Source organism: Lichenostomus cassidix, unplaced genomic scaffold (assembly GCF_008360975.1).
Source record: "Lichenostomus cassidix isolate B80296 unplaced genomic scaffold, HeHo_3.0 HiC_scaffold_43, whole genome shotgun sequence".
In the NCBI taxonomy this organism is placed as follows: domain Eukaryota; kingdom Metazoa; phylum Chordata; class Aves; order Passeriformes; family Meliphagidae; genus Lichenostomus; species Lichenostomus cassidix.
This window is the reverse complement of record NW_028147635.1, coordinates 1,210,115-1,237,008: the sequence shown is the minus strand read 5'-3', so window position 1 is coordinate 1,237,008 and position 26,894 is coordinate 1,210,115. Positions and strand designations below refer to the sequence as shown.

The 26,894-nt window shown below is 50.4% G+C and overlaps 1 protein-coding gene, 1 long non-coding RNA gene and 3 pseudogenes across 2 annotated transcripts in view; 3 read left to right on the top strand and 2 right to left on the bottom strand.

The window, feature by feature from the left end:
• LOC146421097 (uncharacterized) overlaps positions 1–13,901 on the bottom strand; it is a 42,209-nt gene extending 28,308 nt beyond the window's left edge. The window contains exon 1 of the mRNA XM_085047599.1: positions 13,576–13,901. Within this exon, the coding sequence (XP_084903725.1) occupies positions 13,576–13,627 (52 nt within the window). The 5' untranslated portion in view covers positions 13,628–13,901. The remainder of the gene's footprint in view (positions 1–13,575) is intronic.
• LOC146421086 (uncharacterized) overlaps positions 1–26,894 on the bottom strand; it is a 453,431-nt gene that overhangs the window by 165,719 nt on the left and 260,818 nt on the right. The window lies entirely within an intron of this gene.
• LOC146421099 (uncharacterized) lies at positions 1,235–4,953 on the top strand (annotated as a pseudogene).
• On the top strand, positions 6,941–10,166 carry LOC146421098 (uncharacterized; annotated as a pseudogene).
• LOC146421096 (serine/threonine-protein kinase pim-1-like) lies at positions 19,681–22,192 on the top strand (annotated as a pseudogene).

Here is a 26,894-nt window from a genome sequence, read left to right as displayed (position 1 = left end):
GCTGGCCAACTGCAGTCACAGCTATGGGACTGTGGCTAGCACAGGTTTTCCCATGAGAAGTTTTCTTGTGTTTTGTAAATAAAGATAAAGTTTGGATGTTTTTGGAACAGTGTCCCAGAACTTGGGCAGTGCAGGCCTGGCCAGTCAGGCCTGGGGGAAGGCTTCTGACTGACCAATCTGGGTGACTTTTGAAAACTCTATATATATGATGAAATCAAAACAATAAAGGTCATTCCTTCTTGCCACTGAGAACCGATGCATTCATTACTCTGCTAGCTGCTCAACAGCGACATGGGACCACATCTTCTGAGCACACAAACAATGATGGGGGCGTGCACGGGATTACACTCGGCCCAGTTCACTACCCCGCGGCCGGCTCCCTGACCCCCACCCCGATGCCTACCCCCAGGTGGATCCCTAACCCTGGGTCGGCTCCCTGTGCCTTGGCGGAGCCCCTACCCCCACGCCCCGGGCCCTCCCCCTCGCCCCGGTCCATACCCCTCATCGGGTCACTGCCCCCAGCTGGGTCTCTACCCCCTCCCCGACCCCTACCCGTTGGCCGGATCCCGCACCCACCACCTGATGCCTACCCCTGAGCCGAGTCTCCCACCCTCAGCCAGATCCCTGCCCCTCTGCCCGGTCCGTGCCCTCGCCCAGGTGCCTGGGCATCACCCCGGGACACAGGTATGACAGGGCTGCATGCAAGATGATAATGCTGAGTACGCGGCCTGCTCTCAGGGCGTGCCGTTCGGCTCAGGACGTGGACGTGTGTAAGGGTCAATCCAAGAATCAAGTTCTGTCTCAACATTTCTCATCAGAAATTACAGGTGCAGGACTCATGCAGAGAATGCTTTGTACTCACCTAAAGCTGGTGCGGAGCTAATGCTTCGTGCCTGCCTAAGGTAGTACGGAACGAATGCTTTGTGCCTACCCAGAGCTGATACGGAGCGAATGCTTTGTACCTGCCTAAGGTGGTACAGAACGAAGACTTTGCACCTGCCTGAGCTGATACAGAACAAAGGCCTTGTGCCTGCCAATGTGGGTATGTGACGAAGCCTTTGCACCTGTTGCCCTGACACCCATTGTGAAAAACCTGCCGACCATGCCTCGGACACTCCTCCCTTGACCCTGCCAAGTGGAGATTGGCAAATCTCCACGAGAATTAAGGGGGGGCAAAGGCAGCTGGCAAGGAGGGACCAGGTGTATGGACTAGCATAAAAGACAGCTTTGGAGTGGCTGAACTCCGAAGATCTTCCCCACCGAAAGATCACATCGATCTTTGCAGAGGCCAAGGAACGCCGACTGGACGGGACTCCAGGGACGCCGGACGTCTGTGGACCCGTGGTGGTAGCTATAGCCCCTTTCCTTCCCTTTTCCTCCCCATCTTTTCCCAATTTTCTCTCTTTCTCTCTCTATCGCAGGCCACTTTACAGGCCAAATTAATAAAGTTCCCCCTTGGATTCAAATTTAACTCCCTTGACTTGTTGCATTTTGTGTTTTCTTTTCCTTTTTGCACTCTGAGATCGTAGCTGGTATGAACCATCACGCGTCTGCTCATGAGTGGACCGTGACATAAATTGGCGTCACAGACAGGATCCTGATAGAGGCTGAGGGACAAAACCCCTCGAAACTCATTTTTGAGGACTCTATTGGGATTCTGGCTATCAGGACTCAGAGTGCAAAAAGAAGGGGAGTTAAATTTTTGTTTTAGTGACACCTGAGAAAGGGTAAGAGTGGCCATTGGCAAGTATCTAACTTTCTCAAGTAGATTTGAGCTGTTTTTGAAGTTGTTTTGTTTTAGGATTAAGAATTTGTTTCTCAAGTGAATTTTGAGCTGTTGTTGTTGCATTGTTTTTGGAGTTGTTTTGTTGCAGGATAGATTTTTGTGCTGTTTTTGTTGTTATATTGTTTTGAGGTTGTCTGGTTTCTGAATCAGGATAGAGAGAAATGTTTCTCAAGTGGATTTGAGTTGTTTTTGTTGTTGGTTTTATTTCTGAGTCAGGATAAGGAGAAAGATGCCTGGCAAACAGGAGAAGAGAGATTCTCAGTTGGCGGATGATAAAAATGTATTATTTACATTTTTGGCTAAATATGGTGCTCGACCCTCTCCTATTGGGGAAGATTGGGCTCGAGAGAATTGGAAAAATATGCAGAGTATAGTAGATCGGATTTCTCTGCTACAGAATGAGGCTAAGGTTAAGTTTTTACTACCAGGAAAAAGCAGGACAATAGTCTGTTCTGTTTTGGGTGCCAGCTTGATCGCAGCCATTGAAGATCGTCATAGGCAGCGTAGTAATGAGGAGAAAATCATAGAATCCTTAGAAAACATGATGCATTGTCACCAAGAAATAATCTCCAATCTAGAAAAGGAATTAGAGCGCCAAAAGGAAGAAAACCATTCATTACGGGTTGCTCTTGAAGTTAATCGTATTATGAATACCACTAATTCACAGAACACTAGCTCACAAGACACAGTATCATCGGGATCAATTAACCCAATATATCCACAAAAAGAATTAGAACAGATGAAAAAACTTGATGAAAATCCTCCTAATTTAAGACCCTTAATCAAAACTGGATTTTCTTATCTTAATGATGAAGATACAGACCCCCACATAACCACCAAGGAAACGCCCTATTCTGCCACTGAACTGGCAAAGTTAAAAAAAGAATATGGGCGTCTTACCAAAGAATCTGAAACAGAATTATGTGTGGCGTGTGTCTTTAACTGGGGGTGATCAAATACAATTGAGTGAAAAGGAGGCTGAGGGTTACTGGGGCCACGGAGTTTTCTTAACAACAGGTGATCGCCGTGCCCCATGGTCTCTAACTCAGCATGCTGCTTACTGGGCTGGAGGGTTAAATCCTCTGGACAGGGGAGACCCCTTGGCAATAATAGGCACAGCTGACCAGTTACTAGAAAGTGTACATAAAGCTGCTTGCCTACAAATGATACATGAGAGAAAATTAATTCCTGGATGTGAATCACCAATGATGTTACCTGTCAACCCTGAAATTATGACTCCTCTAATAAGGGGACTCCCCGAGTCACTCAAAGCCACGGGGATAAGTCTTCAGAGAACCATAGCGTCAATAGGTCCAGTGGAAAGATTGGAAAGTTTTATACGCAGAGGTGATAATAGCAGAAATACAGGCAGTACTGATCCAGACTCTTACGCTAGTTCCTCTGACTTTTCAACACCAGCCCCGCCAGGTAACAGACCTCACCCTAGACTTAAAGTATGGACATGGGGGGAGGTAGCACAAGAATTAATTGACTACAGTAGAAAATACTGTCTAATAAAGCCTCTAGAAGAAAGATCAAGAGGTATCAGGCAAGTAGGAGTTAAAAAAGCACTGCCCTGCCCCAGCAAAACTATGGATGCTGCCAAGGAACTGCCACAACCTAAACCTGTTTCGGCCCGACTTGATTGGTGGCGTTTAGGGCTTAAAAAAGGAATTCTTAGAGATTTGATGGATGGTTTGCCTTTAGAAAAATTATGCAAACTGGTAACTCAGTGGCGTGTGACAAAACCACCTTCCTCTGTGAAAGAAAGCGCACCCGTCACAGCTTCTGCCCCCCCTTTCACTGAGACTGCAGACAAGACATTAAAACACACTTTTTCCCTAGAACAGGGAAACTAGAATCTCCATTTCCTAATGGTGGGCGGGGAAATGGAGAATGGATTTATATTAGACAGCTCACTAAAACAGAAAAAGGAGATGTGTTAATCACAGCTATTGTGGGTCCCAAATGTGCACCAGTGACCTTTTTAATTGATACAGGTGCACAAATTTCTGCCCTGACTGAGGAAGATGCCAAGAGGTGTGGAGTTTCTCCCTTAAAACGGAATCTATCCGTGCTTAATGCTTTGGGATCAAGGGAGATCATGAATGTCACCCCAGTAAAGTTAACTCTACCGGGGGAGGAGAGCCCAATTACTATTATAATGGTGATTGGTAACATTCCTTTCAACCTGTTGGGGATAGATGTCCTTAAGGGGAGACAGTGGGAAGATACAGAAGGATTACTCTGGTCTTTTGGAATACCACAACTTCACATCAGATTGTTGCAAGAAGCTCCACCACTACCGTTTAGCAAGATCACTAATGTCAAACAGTATCCCCTTCCTTTGGGAGCCAAGGAAGGTATAAAACCAGTAATACAAGAAATGAAAGAACAGGGAGTTGTGATAAATACACATTCTCCTTACAACTCCCCAGTGTGGCCAGTAAAAAAGCCTAACGGGAAGTGGCGACTTACAGTTGATTTCCAAAGGCTAAATGCCAACACTGATCCTCTGACTGCTGCAGTCCCAAATTTAGCAGAACTGGTTACATCTATTCAAGAACAGGCTCATCCAATCATGGCAACCATAGATGTCAAGGACATGTTTTTTATGGTACCATTGCGACCAGAAGATAGGGATCGTTTTGCTTTTACTTGGGAAGGGCAGCAATATACTTTCACCCGACTCCCCCAGGGGTATAAACATTCTCCTACATTGGCACATCATGCTTTAGCCTCGGAGCTGGAGCAAATCCCAAAACCCAAAGACATTGCTGTCTATCAATACATCGATGATGTATTAGTAGGGGGAGATGAAATAGAGAGGGTGGAGGAAACTCAACAGAATATAATTTCCCATCTAGAAAATCTGGGATTGCAAATTCCCCCAGAGAAAGTCCAAAAACCCTCCCAAGAAGTAAAATTTCTGGGCATATGGTGGAAAGGAGGAATGACCTGTATCCCACCTGACACTCTCACCTCCTTAGATCAAATTAAAATGCCTCGGTCTAAAAAGGAGCTTCAACATGCTTTAGGTCTTTTAGTATTTTGGAGAAAACACATCCCAGACTTTTCCATTGTGGCTAGACCCCTTTATGATTTGCTCAGGAAAGGTGCCAAGTGGGAATGGACTTCTGTCCAAGATGAAGCACTACAACTGCTGATTTTTGAAGCTACTGCACACCAAGCTTTGGGACCTATCCATCCTACAGACCCTTTTCAGGTAGAGTGGGGTTTTTCCTTATCAGGGTTGTCAGTACATTTATGGCAACGGGGTCCCAAAGGTCCAACTCGACCTGTAGGATTTTATTCTCGCAGTTTTAAGGATGCTGAGAAAAGGTATACTGTTTGGGAGAAAGGTTTGTTTGTGGTAAGCCTGGCTTTCATTGAAGTAGAGAAAATAGCACGTAATCAACCAATTGTGCTAAGAGGCCCCTTCAAAGTAATAAGAGCAATCACTGCTGGAACTCCTCCCCCTGAAGGAGTTGCACAGAAAGCCTCCGTACGAAAATGGTATGCACAGATTGAGCATTATTGCAATGTGTTTTCTGTGACAGAAGGAGCCCCCAAGAACCTTTCTATCCAAGAAACAGAGAATCTGGACATCAGCCAAGACAAACCTGCCTCAGTCATCTGGGTGGCCCCTCCTTTTTCCCAAGACCAAACAGTAAATGCTTGGTTTACCAATGCTTCTGCTAAAAGAGAAGGGAAAGTGTGGAAATATAGAGCAGTTGCCCTTCACACTTCCTCTGATGAACAGATTATCACCGAAGGAATGGGTAGTGCTCAAGTAGGTGAACTAATTGCAGTATGGAGTGTTTTCCAACGAGAAGCCCAAAACCCTTCTCCTGTTTATATCTATACAGACTCATATGCTGTGTTTAAAGGATGTACTGAATGGCTTCCCTTCTGGGAACAAAATGAATGGGAGGTAAACAGAGTACCAGTGTGGCAAAAGGAAAAGTGGCAAGAGATTCTGAGAATTGCTAGCCAAGGCAACTTTGCTGTAGGCTGGGTTGCTTCACATCAGATAGATGGGAGTACTGCAGGAGAGTGGAATAACAAAGCTGATGAACTGGCTAGACTTGCTCCTATAAAAGAAGAACAAACCTCTGAGGATTGGGAGCGCTTGCTTGAGTGGCTGCATGTTAAGCGTAAGCACACCGGTGCCAAAGACTTGTATCGAGAAGCCCTCGCTCGTGGCTGGCCAGTTACCAGAGAGATGTGCAAAACCTGTATATCAGCCTGTGAGCAATGTCGATCACGACTCGAAAGACATCCCCTAGAGGATGATCCTTTGCATTTGAGAAAAGGTAAAGGCTTATGGGATGCTTGGCAGGTGGATTATATAGGTCCCTTTAAAAGATCAGGAGGAAAACACGTTGTGCTAGTCGGTGTTGAAATTACATCAGGTTTAGTCCAAGCTGAAGCTTTTAAAAGGGCCACAGGAGACAACACAGTGAAAGCACTGAAAGAATGGTTTGGAACTTTTCCAAAACCCCAGGAAATACAGTCTGATAATGGCTCTCACTTCTCTGCCAAGGTGGTGCAAGAATGGGCAAAGACTGAAGGAATTAAGTGGGTTTTCCATACCCCCTACTACCCCCAAGCTAATGGAATAGTAGAAAGGACCAATGGTCTTCTAAAACGACTCCTGAAACCCCATGAGGGGAATTGGGATGTCCGATTGTGGGAAGCTGTCAAAGGTGTAAATGATCGTTGGGGGGTAAATGGATGTCCAAAGATCACTGCTTTTTGCCCAAAAGCTCCTACTCTAACTCCATCTGTGAAAGAACCTGATGATTCTAAAGAATCATCCTATTTCTCAGGTCAGCCAGTTCTGGTGGAACTCCCTACAGTGGGAAGTGTACCATTGGTACTAAAGACCCCTTTAAATAAACATGTATGGATAGCCACCAATGCCCTGGGAAAGGAACTTAAAATTAATACCCGCTGGATTATTCCATCATTTTAATTCCTTTTTGCCTAAAAAAAGGCAAGTTTTCTATTCTCTGTTTTTGCAGAAGAACCCCGTGGGACTTCGAGAACTCCTACAGAAGAAATATGAATAAAAAATTGAAGACTCAAATCTGAAAATGACCTACAAAATTTTGATTAGGTTGTTTCTTCTTTTCTGCATTACACCTTTTACCTGTAACCAAAATAATAATGAATGGCCTTGGTCTCAAGCTTTTGTGGGATATTCTAGCTCTTTCGGGAACTATCCTAAAAACAGACGTCCAAATTTGGCTGTAGTTGTAATACATGATGACGAAATTTACCATTCATCCGAGTGGGGTTGGGATAAGAATGAGTGGATTAGAACCTTACCTGGTTTTATTGATGAAAAAATTCAAGTGGGATGCAGAAAAGTAGAATCTGGTTTTCAAAATGAAAAAGCCTCTTATATTTCAGCTTGTGGTTATTTTTCAGATTTCAATATGACATCCAAAATTCACCCCGGCATTTCAAAAGAAATATGTCCTACTAGAGATTGGAAATGTTCTAAACAAGATGCTTTTTCCTTGTGTTGCCGCCAGAAATTTACAGACAAATATACTCCTGTAGACCCGAGTAATATTAATGTAGAAATTATCAAATCCTGTCAGGAAGAGCAAGGTGATTGCTGGTTCAATTTTACTATGGTTAATTCTCTCTATGTGGTGTGCGAGTGGGTTTTTGACCCAAAGAAACCACCATTATCAGGTTTAAACCAGAAGTTCAAAATAAATGCTGTGACTAAACCAAACCTAGTGGCAATACTCACACACCAAAATAAAGACATTTCCCTTGATTTAAACAATAAGGAAACACCCTTTTTTGTCATTACTCAGGGTGATGATATCTATATAAGATGTCGATTAATGGCTGAATCCCTCACCGAACCAGTAAACAGCTATGGTATTGGACCACATGGCTCTATCCTATCATGCAGAACTCAAAATCTGGACTGTTGGTTAAATTTCACTGAAGTAAAATTTTTCCATAAGGTTATGTGTGGAAAAAATGACACCAAATATTGGGGAGAATTAATAATAGAAGTTTCAAAGCCTACGATTCCTCCAAAATTAACACTTCAACCAAAAATCTATGAAGTTGGACCCTTTGTGATTGGAAACACTGGCCAACAACAAATGATATTTAAACCAGAATGGTCTCTAAAAAAGGTTGAATTACTAATGCAAAATAATATCTCAGAAATTCAACCTGCCTGTTCTCCTTTTTTGCGCACCTCTTATGAGGGATGGACCACCTGGCTACGTAGATCTTTTCGGAGACGAGCATCAAGAGACCTGACTGGTATTTTGGGAACCGGATTGGGGGTTCTAAATAGCATTGATTCGGAGGTATTATTGAACAAATTGGCTACTACAACCTTCGATCTGCCAAAAATGCAACAGCCTTTACAATCTTCCCTTTTGGCTTTGGGAACACATCAGTGGCTACTGTCCAATGTGTTACCGAAATGGGAAAAAATAAACATAAAAGATCATGAACTGATTCTAGACACACTCGGTGTGGCCCAAAGTAATATTTCTTTGGCTCTCAGTTGCATTCAAGCTCAATTGTGGATGCAATCAGTGGCCGCATCTATTATAAGAGAAGGAGAAGAAGGTATTTTTCCTGCAGAAATCCGTAAAATAGTTTGGGATAGTGCCAACAATTTTGAAAGGAACCTCCAATCATGGTGGAAGTTAGTAAATTTTACCTATGATCCTGTTAGTAACACTGCTACAGCTTATGTGTTGACTATTCACAATGCTTCAGTATCTATGATTTATCCTGTTTTTGCATTAGGCTTGAATCACAATGGGACTATACTCTATCCTTTCGAGCACAGAGCATGGGCCCAAAAGGTGAATGATAAATGGCAAACAATAGATCTGGAATCCTGCATTGTGCGGGAACAACTAGGAATTATCTGTGAAAGTAACACCATCAGAACACAAGATTTTTGTTTAGACACTGACCAAAAGGTTTGCCATTTTGAAATTCGTCCTGAAATTAACCCTGAAACCGTAATCATTTACATTGGCAAGGGTTGTGCATGCTTAAGAACTGTTTGTAGTAATATCACAGTAGGAAATGTAGTAGCTTATACCAATAATCATACGAATTTTTGTGTTTGTAATTTTACTGAAATCATGGGGTGTGACTTCTATTACTCAGCTCCATTCACTTCCCACCAAATTCTGAAATCTAACTTCACATTGATTCATGAGCTAATGCCTGTATCTATTGGAATGAACATAACTCATACAAAAGAATTGCTGCAGCATCGAGATTATATTCAAATATTAGAGGAGATCAAGAAAAATGGACAAAAAACTCTAATAACAGTTCACCATAATGTAGACAAATTACAAAAGGTCATGAAGAGGGTGAAAAGGGATGGAGAACATAAATGATGGGACACACTTTTTGGATGGTCACCTACTGCCACAGGCATTCTGAACAAGCTGTGTCACCCAATCGTCGTTCTCCTGATCCTTTCCCTAATCAGTATCATCCTGTCTGTAATTTTGTACATACTTAATTGGCGAATGATCAAGCAAATGAAACTTTTGTCATCCACATTTAATACACGCAAGCCCTTGAGTGTTATATCCAGTATTGACATACCAAAATCTTTTGATATTGAGCAAGCTGCATGGCAAAAGGTTATGTGAAAATTTCCTTCCTTTCTTGTTTCCCTTCCTTCCCTTCTCTCCCCTTCCCCCATCCTTAGTGTTACCACCATGTGGTCCCGAAGACAACTCATCCGGAAGACACCTCATCACAAAGAAAGACAACTCACCCAGAAGACGACTCATCATGAAGAAGACAACTGGTCCTGAAGATAAATGTTGAGCCACCGGGGGGTGTAAGGGTCGATCCAAGAATCAAGTTCTGTCTCAACACTTCTCATCAGAAATTACAGGTGCAGGACTCACGCAGAGAATGCTTTGTACTCACCTAAAGCTGGTGCGGAGCTAATGCTTCGTGCCTGCCTAAGGTAGTACGGAACGAATGCTTTGTGCCTACCCAAAGCTGATCCGGAGTGAATGCTTTGTACCTGCCTAAGGTGGTACAGAACGAAGACTTTGCACCTGCCTGAGTTGATACAGAACAAAGGCCTTGTGCTGCCAAAGCGGGTATGTGACGAAGGCTTTGCACCTGTTGCCCTGACACCCATTGTGAAAAACCTGCCGACCATGCCTCGGACACTCCTCCCTTGACCCTGCCAAGTGGAGATTGGCAAATCTCCACGAGAATTAAGGGGGGGCAAAGGCGGCTGGCAAGGAGGGACCAGGTGTATGGACTAGCATAAAAGACAGCTTTGGAGTGGCTGAACTCCGAAGATCTTCCCCACCGAAAGATCACCTCGATCTTTGCAGAGGCCAAGGAACGCCGACTGAACGGGACTCCAGGGACGCTGGACGTCTGTGGACCCGTGGTGGTAGCTATAGCCCCTTTCCTGCCCTTTTCTCCCCATCTTTTCCCAATTTTCTCTCTTTCTCTCTCTATTGCAGGCCGCTTTACAGGCCAAATTAATAAAGTTCCCCCTTGGATTGAAATTTAACTCCCTTGACTTGTTGCATTTTGTGTTTTCTTTTCCTTTTTGCACTCTGAGGTCGTAGCTGGTATGAACCATCACGCGTCTGCTCATGAGTGGACCGTGACAGGGGGCACACCCCACATGGGGAGACCCAGGCAAGGGACTGGGACAGACAACTGGAATTCCTGAACAACAGATGGGCTCAGGTGGACACATTCTGCCAGCACAACTATGATACTGTTGTGCTGTCCCCCAGCCTGGGCAGCCCCAGAACATCCAAATCCTCATGGATATTCCCCTCAACCCCAAATTCACCCCCAAATCCACAGTAAAATGGTGCAGCTTTAGATCTCTTTGTTTAATTTATTTTACCTCAGCTTTTGTTGTTCTGACAAGGTGATGAAGGAAATTATTCAGGTTGGAAAAGACCTCCAAGATTATTCCATCATTTCTTGATGCCACCAGAAGAAACAATTACACAGCAGGTAACAACTTTTTGGGTGTAACATTAATAAATCAGCTCTTCCCTATGAATTTCTGATGTCAGTCTTAGTCCCCATGGATGTTCCTGCCCCTGAGTTTGTCCAGGTGGCCACAGGGAATCAGGAGGCTGTGGAAGCCACCAGCCAGGTGCCTTCCCAACCTGAGTATGTTAGTTTTGCTTAGCCCAGAACATCAGCAAGCTATCTTTGGCATCTAGGGGAAACTCAAACCCTTCAAAAGCTGTTGTGGTAGGCCTGAAGAAGTGGCTGAAGGGTTGGGAGAAAACTCACCCCTGTGTTCATGAGTTGTTTTTGCTTAGCCCAGTTTTTGCTATTGGGTGGGGAGGGGCACAAAAATGGCTCCTGTGTGTCCTGCATGAATGTTCTAGAAGTTTTCACCATGTCCAGCAGAGCCAATCTCTGATGGCTCTGAAGATGATGGACATGCTGCTGGCCAAGTCTGGGCCAATTAGAGATGTTGGTTACACCTCTGTGATATCATATTTAAGAAGAAATCAAAACAATGTGAGCAAGCACTTCTTTTTAGACAGAGGATGAGGAGGAGGTGAGAATATGTGAGGGAAAACAACATGGAGACATCAAGGTCAGTGGAGAAGGTGGGGGAGGAGGTGCTCCAGGCACCGGAGCTGAAAATCCTCTGCTGGCCGTGGTGAGGACCATGGTGAAGCAGGTTGTCCCCCTGCAGCCCATGGGGTCCACGAGGGGTGCAGAGATCCACCCACAGCCCATGGGGAGGTGCTCACGCTAGAGGAGCAGGTGGATGCCTGGAGGAAACTGTGATCCAGTGGGAGTGCCTGTCGCTGTTGAGCCGCTAGCAGAGAAGAAATCCCTGGATTCTCAGCGTGGCATAGAAAAGAGCTTTATTATTTTGATTTCAACTCATATGGACTTTTGAGAGGTCACCCAGATTGGTCAGCCAGAAACCTCCCCCTAGGCCTGACTGGCCAGGCCTGAACTGTCCAAATCGCGAGACTCTGTTTCCACAACATCCAAACTTTATCTTTGTTTATAAAACACAGAGGAAAATTCTCATGGGAAAAACCTGTGCTAGCCACAAGTCTCAGTGCAGAGAAAGGCCTTGTTCCTTGGGATGGAAACAGCATGGCCTGGGCTCAGAGGTCTGAACCCTGTGGACAAGAACTCATTGGGCAGCAGATTCCAGTGGCTGCTGCTCGAGAGATTAGACCCATGGCAAAGAAGTTTGCAGAGGACTGTCTCCAGTGGGAGGGACCCATGGCTAAGTAGAGGACTCCTCTCCCTGAACAACAGAAGAAATTTTGGTCATGGACTGACCAAAAAACCCATACCCTGCCTGCCACAACCTGCTGTGCTATTGGTGGGAAAGAGGGAGGGGGGTGAGCAGAGAAACAGTGTATTAAGAGCTTATTTTTACTTCTCATTTGCCTCCTCTGACTTTTTAGGGTTAGCTTACCAATAAATCACTTTGCAACTTTAAGTTCTCAGCCAGTTCTGCCCTTCACTGCATCCTGCCCAACTCATTATCTCAACTCATAAACCCTGTGTGTGTGTGTGTGTGTGTGTGTGTGTGTGTGTGTGTGTGTGTGTGTGTGTGTGTTAGGGGTTTGTTTTTTTTCCCCTCCCCTCTGCACAGCTGCAGCAGGGGAGAGAAGAGCAAGCAGATTTTGTAGGCACTGGCATTTGGCCAGGGTCAAACCACAACACTGGGTCACTGGCAGTGTGGGCCACCAGGGCTCTTCCCAATGAGGGTCCTCCAAAGGGGGATGAATACAGAGCAGTTCACAAAGCTCTTCCCCCACTCGGGGCACTCGCAGGGCTTCCCTTAGTGGTGCCTCTGTCGGTGTTGGGTCAAGTTAGAGCTCTGGGTGAAGCCTTTCCCACACTCGGGACACTCATAGGGTCTCTGCCCTGTGTGGATCCTCTGGTGGCAAATCAGGCTGGAGCTCTTGCTGAAGCTCTTCCCACATTCCCCACACTCATAGGGTCTCTCCCCAGTGTGGATGCGCCGGTGCCTGATGAGGTGGGAGTTGTGCTTGAAGCCCTTTTTGCAGTTGGAGCAGTGGAAGGGCCTCTTCTCTGTGTGAATCTGCTGATGACTGAGGAGATGGGAGCTGGTCTGAAACCTCTTCCCACACTCTGAACACTCATAGGGCCTCTCCCCAGTGTGGATCCTCTTGTGACGGATCAGGTTGGAGCTCCAGCTGAAGCTCTTCCCACATTCCCCACACTCATAGGGCTTCTCCCCAGTGTGGATTCGATGGTGGTCCATAAGCTTGAAGATCTTTCTGAAGCTCTTCCCACATTCCCCACACTCGTAGGGCTTCTTGGTCACATGAAGCTTCTCAGCAATCTCCAGCTCAAAACTCCGGCTGAAACTCTGATTGCCTTCCTGGCACAGGGTGGGTCTTTGCTCCTCAGAGCAGCCTGGGCTGGGTTTGCAGCCCCTCCTTGTGCAGCATCTCCAGGGCTTTTCCTCCAGGTTGGATTCCTGGGTCATGGAGCTGCTCAAAGTGGCCTCTTCCATGAAGTTCTGCTGCAATGATTTCTCCTCCCTGGTCTCTGCCTTCAGCTCCTTGCCTGGGGCAAAAAGGACAAGGAGAGGATTTGGGATTTGCCTCTGTGCCAGGGGGAAGGGGAAGGAGATCCCCCCAGTCCATCCCCAGCAGAACAGAGACAGCAGCAGGGTTGTCCTGCAGCCAGGGGCAGTGCTGGGCTGGGAGATGGAGGAGAAGAGAGGGGGAAAGGGGCAGTGACTTCCTCCTCACCTGCCTGGCTGTCCCTGGGCATCTTCCTTTTCCTCACAGCCTTCTCCTCCATCCAGCCAAGTTCTGGGAATGGGAAATCCTGGTTGAGGGGAAAACAAGGGGTTACTTATTTTACATTGTGTTTGAAGGTCACCCTTTCCGATTGCATCTCTAGAAGTCATTATGCATCAGAGGTCCATAAAATCCTCCAGATCACAACAATTCAGCACCAAAAAACACTCCTAGCAGTTCCCTGTCTCTGGTCTGTCCACTTTGGGGCTCTGGGCCTCCCCGCTGTCAGGGCTGCAGGGGTCCCATGTATACTGGGGGTCCCCACTCTCCAGCATCCCCACTCCCATCAGACTACTGGGGGTCCCAGGAATCCCAGGGGTTCCCCCTTCCCAAATTCCCCATTCTGGGGGTCTCCTCTCTCTGCAGTCCTGCTTAGGGAAGCCTGGGGTTTTGGGGGTCCCAGGGATCCTCTCTCCCGTCTCTCTCTCCAGGCTGCCAGGGCTCTTGGTGGTCCCCCCTCTGGGGATCCCCATTTATCAGAGACTGAAATAGTTCATGCCTCAAACATTGATATAAAGTTTTGCTCATTAGAACAAAAACTGTATAAAGAAGTTACAATCAAAGAAGCCTCCCTGAAGATACCTGACTGGGACTTTGGACTGAAAGTCAAACTGCTGAGATTAGATAAAGGGAAACCTATTGTTCAGTCATCTCAGGCTGAGGGAAAGGAATGCATCCACAAAGGCCAAAGCCACCAGCTGCTCTGAGAATCATCCCTGGCTGAGTTTGGAGTGAGGGCAGAGCACAGCTCACAGAAGCCAGGTTTCTGTGAGCACAGCTCACCTCCAGCCGACGTGCAGGAGGTTGGGGGTGCATGGTGTAACCTCTGGTCAGAGGCAATAAACACACATCCTCCGTTACACAAACTGTCCAGCTGTGGAACCCCCAACCCCACAAGCCACATCCACGGGACTTTCACGTGAGAGGCAGCTGAGGGGGAGTCACAATCCATCAAAGACCCCCCAAATGCCAGGCCTTGCACCACAGGAGTGCACGTGAGGCAGAGTCTGCTGCTAGAGACTGCCCCCTGCCCCGGGGGGACATGCCTGGACATTGCCACCTGGCCTGAGTCCATATTAACCCATGGCATTCTGTGCTTTCGGGGGACCATCACCACCGAGAAGAGCAGCTGGAGAGGATCAACACAACATTGTTGGGATCCATGGATGGTGATATTTTCTTTATTCTGTCTCTCTCACCCTCTTTCTGTCCCCCCCATCTCCCTTCCTACTTCTCTTTTCTCTCTTTTTCACACTCTCTATTTACGATCAAATAAAACTCATACTATTGACTGGCATATGGTCTCGTTTGCATCTTAATTCGGGCAGAGGTATTTCCAAAGAGCCTTCATTACTGGACCATAACACCATTTTAGGGTCCCAGTGGTCCCCCCTCCAGGCTGGCAGGGGTTCCCCAGCTCTGGTATCACCCCTCTAAGTTGTCCCCTCCCATGGCTCTCGCAGGGTGCCCCAAAACCAGTGTCCCCCATCACCCCACCCCCTGCCAGGGCCTCTGCCAGCACCGCTATCAGGACCCCTCAGAAACACCTCCCAGGGACCCCCCAATGTGTCCCTGAGGAGCATTTGCATAACCTGACTGGGGTTACTGAGCCCATTTGGGAGGAAACTGGGGACACATTGAGAGCAACTGGCATCAACTGGGAGCTACTGGAACCATGCTGAGGGAGACTGAGACCACAACTGGGGCAACTGGCATCATGCTGGGAGAAACTGGGACAACACTTTGGGACACTGACTGAAACTGGGACCATGCTGGAGGCAACTGGGAGTAACTGGGATCATTGTGAGGGAACTAGAACCTTACTGGGGCAGCTGGGAGTGCCTGGGAATGACTATGAGCATGCTGAGGGCAATTGGAATTATACTGGGAGTGTCTGTAACCAAACTGGGCTGGCTGGAATCACACTGGGAACAGTTGGGACCATGGTGGGGACAACTGGGAGCAAGAGTGTCTGGGACCACACTGGGCATGACTGGGAACCTGTTGAGAGGGACTGGGACTATACCAGGGGCCACTGGGGGCAAGTGGGATCATACTGGGAGAAACCAGGAACAAATGGAACTATGCTGGGGCAACTGGGATCATACTGGGATCAGAGTGGAAGCAGCTGGCCCCATGCTGGGGGACACTGGGATCACACTTAGGATGTCTGGGGTCTTACTGGGATTGACTGGGAGTGGCTGTGGGCAACTGGAATCATGCTGAAGGTAACTGGGAGGAAGTGGGAATGACTGCAACCATGCTGGGGGCAACTGGGATATACTGGGAGAGACAGGGAGACATGGGGATCACACTGGAGGCTACTGGGGTCATACTGGCATTGACAGGGAGCAACTGGGATCCCACTGGGGGCCACTGCCATCATACTGGGAGGGACTGGGATCATACTGGGATTATAGTGGGTGTCAGTGGACCCTGACTGGGGTTTACTGAGAGCTAGTAGGCCCATGCTGGGAGCCAACTGGGGATACACTGGGAGCAATTGGGAATGACAAGCTGCATGCTGCTAACAACTGGGATGTACTGGCAGTGACTGGGATAACCCTGGGGGCAACTGAACCATGCTGGGGTAACTGGGAGTGCCTGGGAATGACTATGAGAATGTTCAGGGCAACTGGGATATACTGGGAGTGCCTGAGACCATGCAAGTGGTGACTGGAGCCATACTGGGACTAACTGGGAATGTGCTGGAGGGAACTGTGACCACACTTGGGGCAGCTGGGGGCAAGTGGGAGTGAGTGGGGCGCTGCAGGGAGAGGCTGCCATCATATTGGACTTATCCTGGGATTGTACTGGGAGTGACTGTGACTATGCTAGCAGCAACTGGGAGAGCTGGGGACACACAGGGCAAAAGAGGGAGGAACTGGGAGCAACTGGGACCGTGCTGGGGGCAAACTGCATCATAATAGGGAATGATTGGGCGTGACTGGGTTCATACTGGGAGCAGCAGGGATCCTAGAGGGAGTGAGGGGAAGTTACCAGGATCATACTGGGGGTTACTGGGCTCATACTGGCAGTGATGAGGAAACTGGAACCACACGGGGCCAGGGGGGCAACTGGGCTCATACTGGGAGAAGCCACTTGCAGGACCCAGGAGTTCTGAACCCCTTTCCCAGCCATCCCGCCCCTCCAGCCCCCAGATTCCCCTGCCGGGTGTCCCAGCAATCCCAGGCATTCCCCCTCGCAGACTCCCCTCTCCGGGCTTCTGGGGGTCTCCTCTCCCTGGGGTTCTGAAGAGAAGCCGCAGCTCCCGCAGGTCCCCAAAACCGGTGTGTCCCCAATCCCGCCCTGCTCCGGCGCGGTCACCACATGGCCCCGGGCAGAGCTTGGAGGGCCCGGGCAGAGCCCAACCCCCACCGCGGGGAGACCCGCATCCCCCCGCCCCCCATCGGGGCTCTGCCGGCACCGCCACCGGGACCCCCAAAAACACCTCCCGGGGAACCCCCCATGTCCCCCCCAGGGGCATTTGCAGCTCGGCTTTGGAGTCTCGAAAACTCCAAACATCCCCCAAAAACCCCAAACCCAGGGATTCATCCGGATATTTGGGGCGAGCTCCCCCTCCCCGCTCACCTGCGGGATGGGGGCGGCGATGGTCCAGGGGGGCTGCGAATTCAGGGAATCCCAGACCGCGTGGCTCCTGCCCGATCCTCCTTTGTCCTTTTTCCCTCGTCTTCCTCCCGCTCCTCCCCCTCTGTCTCTCCTCCTCCTTCTCCGCCCTAATCCCACCTCCTTCTCCTCCTTTCCCCAATCCCTTCTCCCGCTCCTCCTACTACCATCTCTTCCCACGCTCCTCCTTCCTCCCTCCTTCTCTGCCCTCCCCCCTCCTCCTCTTTCCCCATTCCTCGAAGTCCTTCAAGCCCGTGGGAAGGTCGGGAATGGAGCCGGGACAGTGCGATGGTTTGGGCTATTCAAACTCACATTTCCTCCCCTCTTCTCATTTTTCCCACCACCTCTCTCCCTCCCTTCCCTCTTACCTCAGAGCTCCGTGCCCACAGCCGGGGGGACTCCCAGCGCCACCAGTGCCACCAGTAGGGCCCCAGCTGCCCCCACACGCTCTTGCCGTGCCCAGTGCCGGTTTTGCAGGTGCCCAGAGCCCCAAAGCAGCCCAAAGCGCTCTGCCCTGGGGGGTCCCCAAAGCGGCCCCGCCCCGCGCGGCACTGGCAGCACCAGTCCGGAGCTGTCCACCCTGGGTCCATCCCGTGCTCAGCAGAGCATCCTGTGCTCTGTCAGCACTCTCTGCTCCTTCGGGAAGGATTTGGGATTCATGCCAGGCGCAGACACTGAACCTCACCCCAAACTGCCCCGGTGCCATTGCTGTCCCCTCGGCGCTGGGCAGCTGCTGTCCCAGGGGAAGCAGGGACACAAAGGAAGCCAAGTGCAGCCCAGCTGCCCGCGCTGATCCAGACAAGCCCCAGGGACAAGGTCCTGCAGAGCCACACGGAGCCCTCGGCTCCTGGCTGGGAACGGCTTGTGTTGTGGCTGCCCCAGCGGCCAGAGCGAGTCCTGGAGCTCCCCCAGCTCCTGCAGCAGGACCCAGGTTCCACCTGCTCTGCCAGGCCCTGGCCAGGGGCCAGCAGATCCACTGGCTCCATGCAAAGGGGGAGGACAAGAAGAATGCTTTGGATGCAGCCCCCAGGTTCCTTGAGCAAATTGTTCAGGAACATCCAGACTTTGACCTGATGTTTGCAAAGCTGCAGCTGGCAGAGTTCTGTGGTTCAGGAGAACCAGCACGGGAATCGGAGATCTACAAGGAGCTGCAGGAGAAACACCCTGAGCCTCAAAGGCTGTCACACTCCAAATCTCTGCTGGAGAAAGTTCTTCCTCTCCAGGAAGGGATCCCAGGATGAGGCTAAAGCAAAGTTTGTGGCTGGTGACAAATTTCCAATTGCAGAGAAAGCAGAGGAGGGACTGCAGGTGGAGGCTGGGAGCCTGGGAAGGAGGAAGGGGTGGGGAAACTGTTTTGTTAGGGTTTGTTTTAGTTCTCCTTCTCATACTGTGATTTGCTTGGAAATCAATTCCATTCATTTCCCTAGCTTGTGTCTGTTGTGCCCCTAACAGTGACCAGTGAGTGACCTCTCCCTGCCCTTATCCCAGCCCACAAGCCTTTCCTCCTGGGTTCTGTGTCCTGCACCTGTGAGGAGAGTGACAGAGTGGCTTTGGTGGCACCAGGCACCCGGCCAGGGCCAGCTCAGCCCAATAATTCCTGGAATTCATTCCCTCCAGGAAAGGTTCTTGAAAAGAGCAAGCAGGACTGTGGAGAAGATTCCTGGAAAACTGAAACAGCTTTCCAGAAGTGAAATGAAAATGCAAAGAAACAATCTGAGATGTTTTCCTCTATTTATTTATGTGCTCTCCTTTTCCATGTTGCACTACTTCTCTATGCCATTAACTGCAAATGGGTCTCACCTCGAAGATCTATGACTTAGCATGTTTTAGACTCTCTGTAATACCATGAGTTACACACAGTTTGTCTTCCCCCGTTCTGCTTGGAAAGCAATGCTGGAGACACAAGTGCAGTGCTTGGGTCAGGTATGAATTCTAGAGACAGGGAATGTGCTCTGCTAGTGTTTGACCCTCAGCAGGGACAATGCACAGAGCAGCCAAGGGGATTGCTGTGCCACTGTGCAGCAGTCAAGCCTCTGGATGTGGGCTGAACACGGCAAAGTTCCCGTGTTTGGACAGACTCAGGGGCTGCCCCCGGGGACGCGCGGGGCTCGGCCGTGGGGCGAGCGGGGGCGAGCGGGGAACGGACAAACGGCCACTCGGACAAACGGCCACTCGGACAAACGGCCACTCGGACTAACGGAGATTCGGACTAACGGAGATTCGGACTAACGGCCCCGGAGCTTCAGTTGCAGCGGCGGCAGCAGCGGCAGCGGCGCAGCTGCAGCGATAGAAGAGTTTCTAGGACCCTCTCCGTCCCTTTCTCCCGGCGTTCTCTCCCTCTCCCCCTGTCCCGCAGCCTCTCCCGGTGTCCCTTTCCCTGTGTCCCCTCCCTTTCGCGGGCTCCCTCTCCCCCTGCCGGGCGGGGCCATGCGCCCGGCCCGCCCCCTGCCCCGGCCGGGGCTGCCCCCTTCCCGCCCCCGGGCGGCCCGCCGCGCTCTCGGCTCCGCCCGGCTGTCGCCGGCATGGCTGTGGCGCTGCTGGGCGGGCCTCAGTGGCCACGGCTGGGGCAGCATCGCCTGTCCCTGGCTCCGCCTGTGCGGGCGGCGGTCCCGGCAGCGGCCCCGGCGGCCCCGGCCCCAAGCCCGGCGGCGGCCCCGGCTCTTCCCGGGGCCCGAGGAGGACACACATGGCTCGGCCGCTCCCGCCGCCTCCGCTGCGCCTTCCCCGGCCCGAGCTCCGCCGCTCGGCAGTCCAGCCGCCGGCCCCGAGCCGCCCGTGCCCCGTTCAGAGGGGCATGCCCGGCCCGGGGCGGTGCAGAGGCGGTCGGGGGCCGTGTGTGGCCCCGGGCCGAGCGGTGACGGCCGCGTGTCGCCCGCAGGGAAGGCGCAGGAGGCCCTGCAGGAGCGGTACCGGCTGGGTGCGCTGCTGGGCACAGGCGGGTTCGGCAGAGTCTACGCGGGGACGCGGCTAGCGGACGGCGCCCCGGTGAGTGGCGGGGCGGGCGGCGGGCGGAGGAGGAGGAGGAGGAGGAGGAGGAGGAGGAGGAGGAGGAGGGTGGGGCTCGGCAGGGCGGGCGGCGAATTGAGCCCGCTGCTGTCTCTTGCTCGCAGGTGGCCATCAAATGTGTGTCTCGGAGCCGCATCCATCATTGGGGCGAGTTGGTGAGTGAGCGGGGCCAGCGGCAGAACCCGGGCCGTGCCGGGCGGGGATAAGCCGGGGCCCGGCAGGGTGGGAGCTGCCAGGACGCCTCTAGGGAGGTAGAGCGGGCGTGGGGTGAGCGGGGGGCGCAGAGCATCCCGGGTTGGGTGAGGGGTCCCAGAGCCCTGGTATGGCCTCAGCCCCAGTGATGGCATCGTGGTCCTCCCGCAGCCCGATGGCACCCGTGCGCCCCTGGAGATCGTGCTGCTGCACAAGGTGTCCACTGGCTGTGCTGGTGTCATCCAGCTCCTGGAGTGGGTTGAGCTCCCCGACGACTACCTGTTGGTGCTGGAGCGTCCGGAGCGCTGTCAGGACCTGTCGGATTTCCTGGCGGAGCGGAGGTTCCTGCCGGAGGAGGAGGCACGGGGGATGTTCCGGCAGGTGCTGGAGGCTGTGCGGCACTGCACCAGCTGCGGGGTGCTGCACAGGGACATCAAGCCCGAGAACATCCTGCTCGACCTGGCCACCATGCAGCTGAAACTCATCGACTTTGGCTGTGGCGCCTTCCTCCAAGACACAGCCTACACCCAATTTGCAGGTGAGCCTTCCCAGGGGATGCTCCTGGGCATCTCATGGTCCAGCCTGGGTGTAGCACCGGGGCTTCTCCTATGGCTGCCAGGCATGGGATTAACTCTTCAGGCAAGTTACTTTTGGGTGGGGGTCGAAGGGGGCAGCTTGCAGCCCTGTTGACCACCTTCACCACCCACTCTGCCCTTGGCTGGGCTGGGGCTGGGGCAGTCAGTGTGACAAACTCCAATGAGTGTAGCAGTGAGGGGTGTCAGACCCCATGCCCCAGCCAGTTTGGTAGGCAGGTGAGGAAGGTCTTGGACTGCTCCACTCCCCTTGTTTGCCTTGGCTTGTAATTGTTTTTTGGGGGCAATGCAGGCAGGGACGAGAGTGGTTTTTCCCACCTCTGGGAATGGTTTTATTTTGCGTGTCGTGGTTGGACCTCCCCAGGGCTTCTGCTGCCTCATTCCAACACCAGTGGCTTCTTTTCCAACCCCAAGTTTGTACATGAGTCACAGGTGCTGGCGAGAGGGCAGCAGGTCACCCTGTGTGCCCCTGGTGCAGCCCCTGCATGCCCAGGGATGTGGGGTGAGGCTCTGGGAGCAGCAGCATCCCCTGATGAACTCCATCTGTATTCCACAGGAACCCTGTCCTACAGCCCACCAGAGTGGATCCACCTCAAATTCTACAACGGTGGGGCAGCAACGATCTGGACCCTGGGCCTCCTGCTGTACCAGCTGGTCGTCGGGAAGCACCCATTCAGGAGGGGCCAGGAGATCATCTGGGGGCGGATCTTGTTCCCACGACGGCTCTCTCAAGGTGGATCCTCATCTCTGTGGCACAGGGGGAATACCAGTGCTGGGAGAGAGCAGCAGGCTCATGAGCATCCTGCTCTGGCAGCTGCTGAGGAGGTGGCACATGTCCTGCTCTCCTGCCCTCCTCCAAAACAGAGAATGCCTGGGGAAGTTTAGGCACAGTTCTAGCACACCCAGCATGGCCTTGGCATGGGAACAGGGAGGGAGAAGTGGACAGGACCCTTCTCCAACTGACTGGCAGTTTCTGTTTTCTCTCCTCAGAGTGCCAAGATATTATTAAGAGATGTTTGTCCATGCAACCCTTGGACAGGCCATCGCTGGAGGACCTCTTCAACGACCCTTGGATGCAGGATCTTCATCTGCCCTAGAAGATGGAAGAGATGCACGTGCACCGTTTGGTCCAGGGGCCTGGCAGGTAACAGCTCCACACATCTTTTGGCAATCAGAAGTAAAGCAAACCAGATATTTTTTGACCTGCCTGTAGCTCTGAGCAGGGATCATCAGGGAACTCACAGCTCTTGTGGTGGAGCTGAGCTGGAGATCTGGTCTGGCAAGCACTGATGGCCACCATCCACCCTGGTTTTGCTTGTCCTGGTTCATTGCTGGCTGGGGCCATGGGCAGAACACTGACAGCCTGGTGTGGCCCCCAGGGAAGAAGCAGGAGCCCCTGGAGATGCTGCACCAGGTGGCCTGGCTGGGCCCCAAAAGTTTTCCCCTTTGGTTGGGGTGGATGCAAAACTTCTTCAGTCATCTGCCAAGCTGCTCTTTGGCTCTGGGCAGCTGCTGAGGAGGTGGATCTGCCATGGCTGGCTGGAGGCTGGGCACATGTCCTGCCCTCCTGCTCTCCTCCCAAAGGCAGCAGTGATGGGGAGGTTTGGGCACAGCTCTGAGCTCAGCCAGCATGGCCTGGGCACTGCAGGCAGTTGGGACAAGGGGGACAGGAGCCTTCAGCTGACGGGCAGTTTCTGGTTTCTCTCCTTCCAGCAGGGCTCTGCGGATGCTGAGGCTGCTCTGGGCTCTGCCAGGGCTCTGCTGGGGCTCAGCCCTGGGCACGGCTGGGCCTGCTCTGCCCTCCCATTGCTCTGACAGCTCTGCATCAGACGAGCCTGTTCTGAGCACACCGACGGAGCTTTCTGCTTGTGCAGGTGAGTGAGACTCTCCTGCAGGCCCAGAGATTGCAGTGAGGGATACACATCCAATTGGCAAGAACCCCAACACTCCACAGTCCCAGCTGAACACCTGTATGTCCACAGGATGTTTTGTCTGTCCCACTCTTCCTTCCTTTTGGGTTGGAATTGTGCAATTGCACTTTCTTCCTCCTCTAGAAGTGCCACGAGTGAGCCAAACCTGGCGAGTGGGCTGTGTTCCTAAGGCAGTGCAGTCTGGAGTTGATGGATGAAGAATTCCCCTTCTTGACTTCCAAACCAGAGCAAAAAGCTTTAAGTGGGACTTTGCATTTTTAAGAAACCACTGACAATTTCAAAGGGAATGCACAGCTCGTTCGCAGGGTGAGAAGGAAGGACATTTTCTTAATGGGATGGGGATCAGCAGAATCTGGATTCCCAGTCCTGCTCGGAGCTGGCAGGGCACAATCAATTTCCTGTTGCTTCAACCACAATTTAAAATTACTTAATATTGGAAACAAAGTCCAGAATCTATTAAGAAAAGGCTGATGAAGTCAGTAAGATAGATCCATGCTATCAGCACGTTGACAAAGTAAATAACTGAGCTCTCTTTTACAAAAGATCAGTTACCTCTTGATGCAAAGTTACAGAAGATTTTACACTACACACCTGAGTTTTGTTTTTATCTTTCATATTTCATCTAGGCTTTTTTCTTTTTTTTTCTCTTTTTTTTTCCTTAAACCAGGAAACCTGTCCTAAAAAGAAATGTCCTTTGCTCCTGGTTTTCATGTGAAGCAGCTCCCTTCCCTCTGGCCCCAGGGCTTGGGGCACTGTCAGCACCTGCTGCTTCAGCCACTGCTTCTGCTGGCATTGAGAGCAACAACCAGATTGTGGCTGATCCCGAGGGAGCAGCAGCAGGGCCTGGAGCTGATCCCTGAGGCTGGGGCAGGGCTGGACAAATGACCCCACAGCAGCAGCAGCGGCAGCAAATGGAGCTGACTTTGAGCACAGCCCCTGCCACTCTTGCCTCCTGTTTGCAGTGGTATCACAGCAGCCTGAGGCACCTGGGAGTCCTCAGTGCCAGCAGGAACTTGAGATGGCAGGCCCTGGGCTCCTGGAGGTTGTGCAAGGAACGGAGCTGGGCACTCCCTGTCCATATGGAGCTTGCAGATGGAAAAGGCTGCTGTGCCCAGGCAGCTCCAAGGGCAGAGAAATGAGGCTCTTGAGCACTTGATCTGTGCCAGTTCCACAGTCCTGGGCAGCAGCCAGCGAGCAGAGGGGGAACAGAGGGCACAGCAAGAGGGACAAAAGCAGTCAAGTGCAGAGACTGGAGAGAGCCAGACCTGGCAGAAGGAACAGCTGCTTCCTTGCACTCCTGAAGAAAGCTCTTGGCTGTTTCAGAGCACTGAAAGGCCTGAAGGGCAGAGAGGAGGTGACACCAAGCAATGCTCCTGTTTTCACACCCTCCCCTCTCAGTGTCCCAGAAGGAACTGGATGAGCTGTATTCTTCTCTCATAGTCCTCTTGTTCATCATGAGCAGCTTAGCACCAGGAGCTAGAGGGCCTGAAGCCTTAAGCCTCAAGAGCTGACCAAGAGGGAACTTTCTGAGCAAAATGATGCTGCTAACTTGTACCAGGCTGAATGGAGCAGATGAAATCCTGGAATTCTAGACACTTTTCTGTTGGAAAAGACCTCTGCGCTTATCAAGCCCAACCGCTCACCCAGCACTGTCAGCCCAGCACTAAACCACATCCCTGAAGTGCCAAGGCCTGAACAAGAGGCCTGACTGAGGCCTGAACAACAGGCCTGAGCCAAAGTGACCTCTCGATGAACCTTCCAACAAAATGTTATCTTTGTATCCTCTCATTAACAAAATATGCATGATCATTAGCATTGTGGTAGATGTATTCACTCATTAGTGAATCATGTATTGATTTTTCTGTATTTAGAAGCTAAACAAGGCCATGAAATCCAACATCTGGCCTGGTTTGGGGCTGTATGGTCAAAGTCAGCTCCCTTGGTTCTTCCTTGAGCCCTGGCCAGGCTTTGGGAGAATCCAAGAGGAGAATGAATCCAGAAGTTCCTGCACTGGAAGTGCTGTCAGTTTGTTTGTTCAGCACTCTCCAAGCTGGGCTCTCTCCCAGCGAGGTTGGAAGCCTCACCTGTGGCTGGACACAGCTGCAGGAATTCCCAGTGTCCAGAGTGGCTCTGCAGTCCTTGGCTGTGACAGCTTCCCCAGCTGATGTGTGGGGCTGGGTGATGGTAAAGTCTGAGGGTAACTGGTGATGGATCTTTCTAAATCACTTCAGGCAATCTTTGGTTGGAATGATTGGGTGCATTGCTGAGCTTCTCCTGTTGTGATTCTTTGCTGCTCTGAACTGTAGGAAATTGCACTGATTCCTTCAGTTGGTGTCTGTGTCTTTGGTGCTGGCCCTGCCCACTGGCAAAACAAAATTGGCATAGTCTGTCCAGATCACAGCAAAATGTCATTTTTTAATTGTAAATGTAAGGAATTGGTCCCATCCAAGATTGCTGGTTGGGAAAACCTTCCCTATAGTTGGCTGGCTCTGGAGTGGGCTGAGATCAGAGCACTGTGTGAGCAATGGGGAAGTCAGCTAAAAGAAGCTGATCTGCTGGATGTATTAAAATGCATCCAAAATTGCATATGGAAAAAGGAAAAGAACTTGTGGGTTTGGGAAGATGAGGATAAATTTTATTAACAGTATATTGTATAAAGCACCAACAGAAGGAACAATTGTATTTGGAATGCTCCCACATGGAGCAACAGAAGTTTTTAATCTTGAGCTCAGATTTCTTTGTGCAAGTGAAATAATATAATAATATAATTAATAAATATATGTATCATAAAAATTATTTGTAAAAATATAATTAAAATATCTATGTATGCATATATATAGATACAAACTAAATAATAATGTGAAATAATGCTGACAATATTAATTTGTTACCTTTTGCTGCTCAGGAATGTAACACTAAATACCTTACAGAAAATGTTTGGCCAGGACCTGAACATCAGTGGGAAAATTGGCGAGTTTGTGTATAATGAATAAAGGAGGATGGGATGAAATTGGCTATTTTTATAGGGTTTGCTGATACTATGATATGGAATGCTTTGTCTGTTACTGTGAGAAATAAAGTGATTAAGGCTGCTGGGTTTTTCATATACCACACCATCCACAAGCTGTAGGATTTGTGGAACGGATGGAGGGTTTGTTAAAAGAGCAGATGAAAAAATGAGGAGATGGGAACCTGTCCTGATGGAGAACCCCTTACAGGTCCACTCCAGAAGCTGCATGGCTGGACCTTTATGCATTAGATTTAATGAGGATAAATCAGAAGCAAATGAGATTTATCAATAACAAAACAGAAATTCAGATTCCTCCAGAACACTTTGGTTTGATAACTGCTCACTAAAGCTTGGCCTTCCAAAGTGTTCATGTCATGGGAGGAGAAATCGATACAAATAATCAAGAAGAAATTAAATTCTGGTTAACAACAGTGAACAAGATTTGATTATGCAACCCCATGACAGGGTAGGACAATTACTGATAATACAGTTTTTAAAAGAATTGTGAAAAAAAGGAGATCCACCTCAAATCTGTACTGCTTGTGGAGATAAAGGGTTTGGATCCACCACTCCTAATAATGGAGCTAAGTTGTGGGTCCAGAGGCCAAATGGCCCTCCTGAGCCAACTAAAGGAACAGCTCTGGGGAAAGATAATGCAGTTTGAATCCTGAAACCTGGGCAGGAACAATGGGAATATGTCCCTGCAGCCAAGTGTTCTATGGGAGAACAAGTAGATGTTATAGGATGTTGTTTCACAGATCCTGCCAGACCAAATCTCCCTGTTTGTCCCAACGTTCCCTTTGGAAAATGCTCTGATCCACAGGGCTCCATGTGAAGGCTGATGTGACCCTGAGTGCCTTCCACAGGAATTCCAGCCAGGAGCCTGGAGCACCTCAAGGACTGGGACCT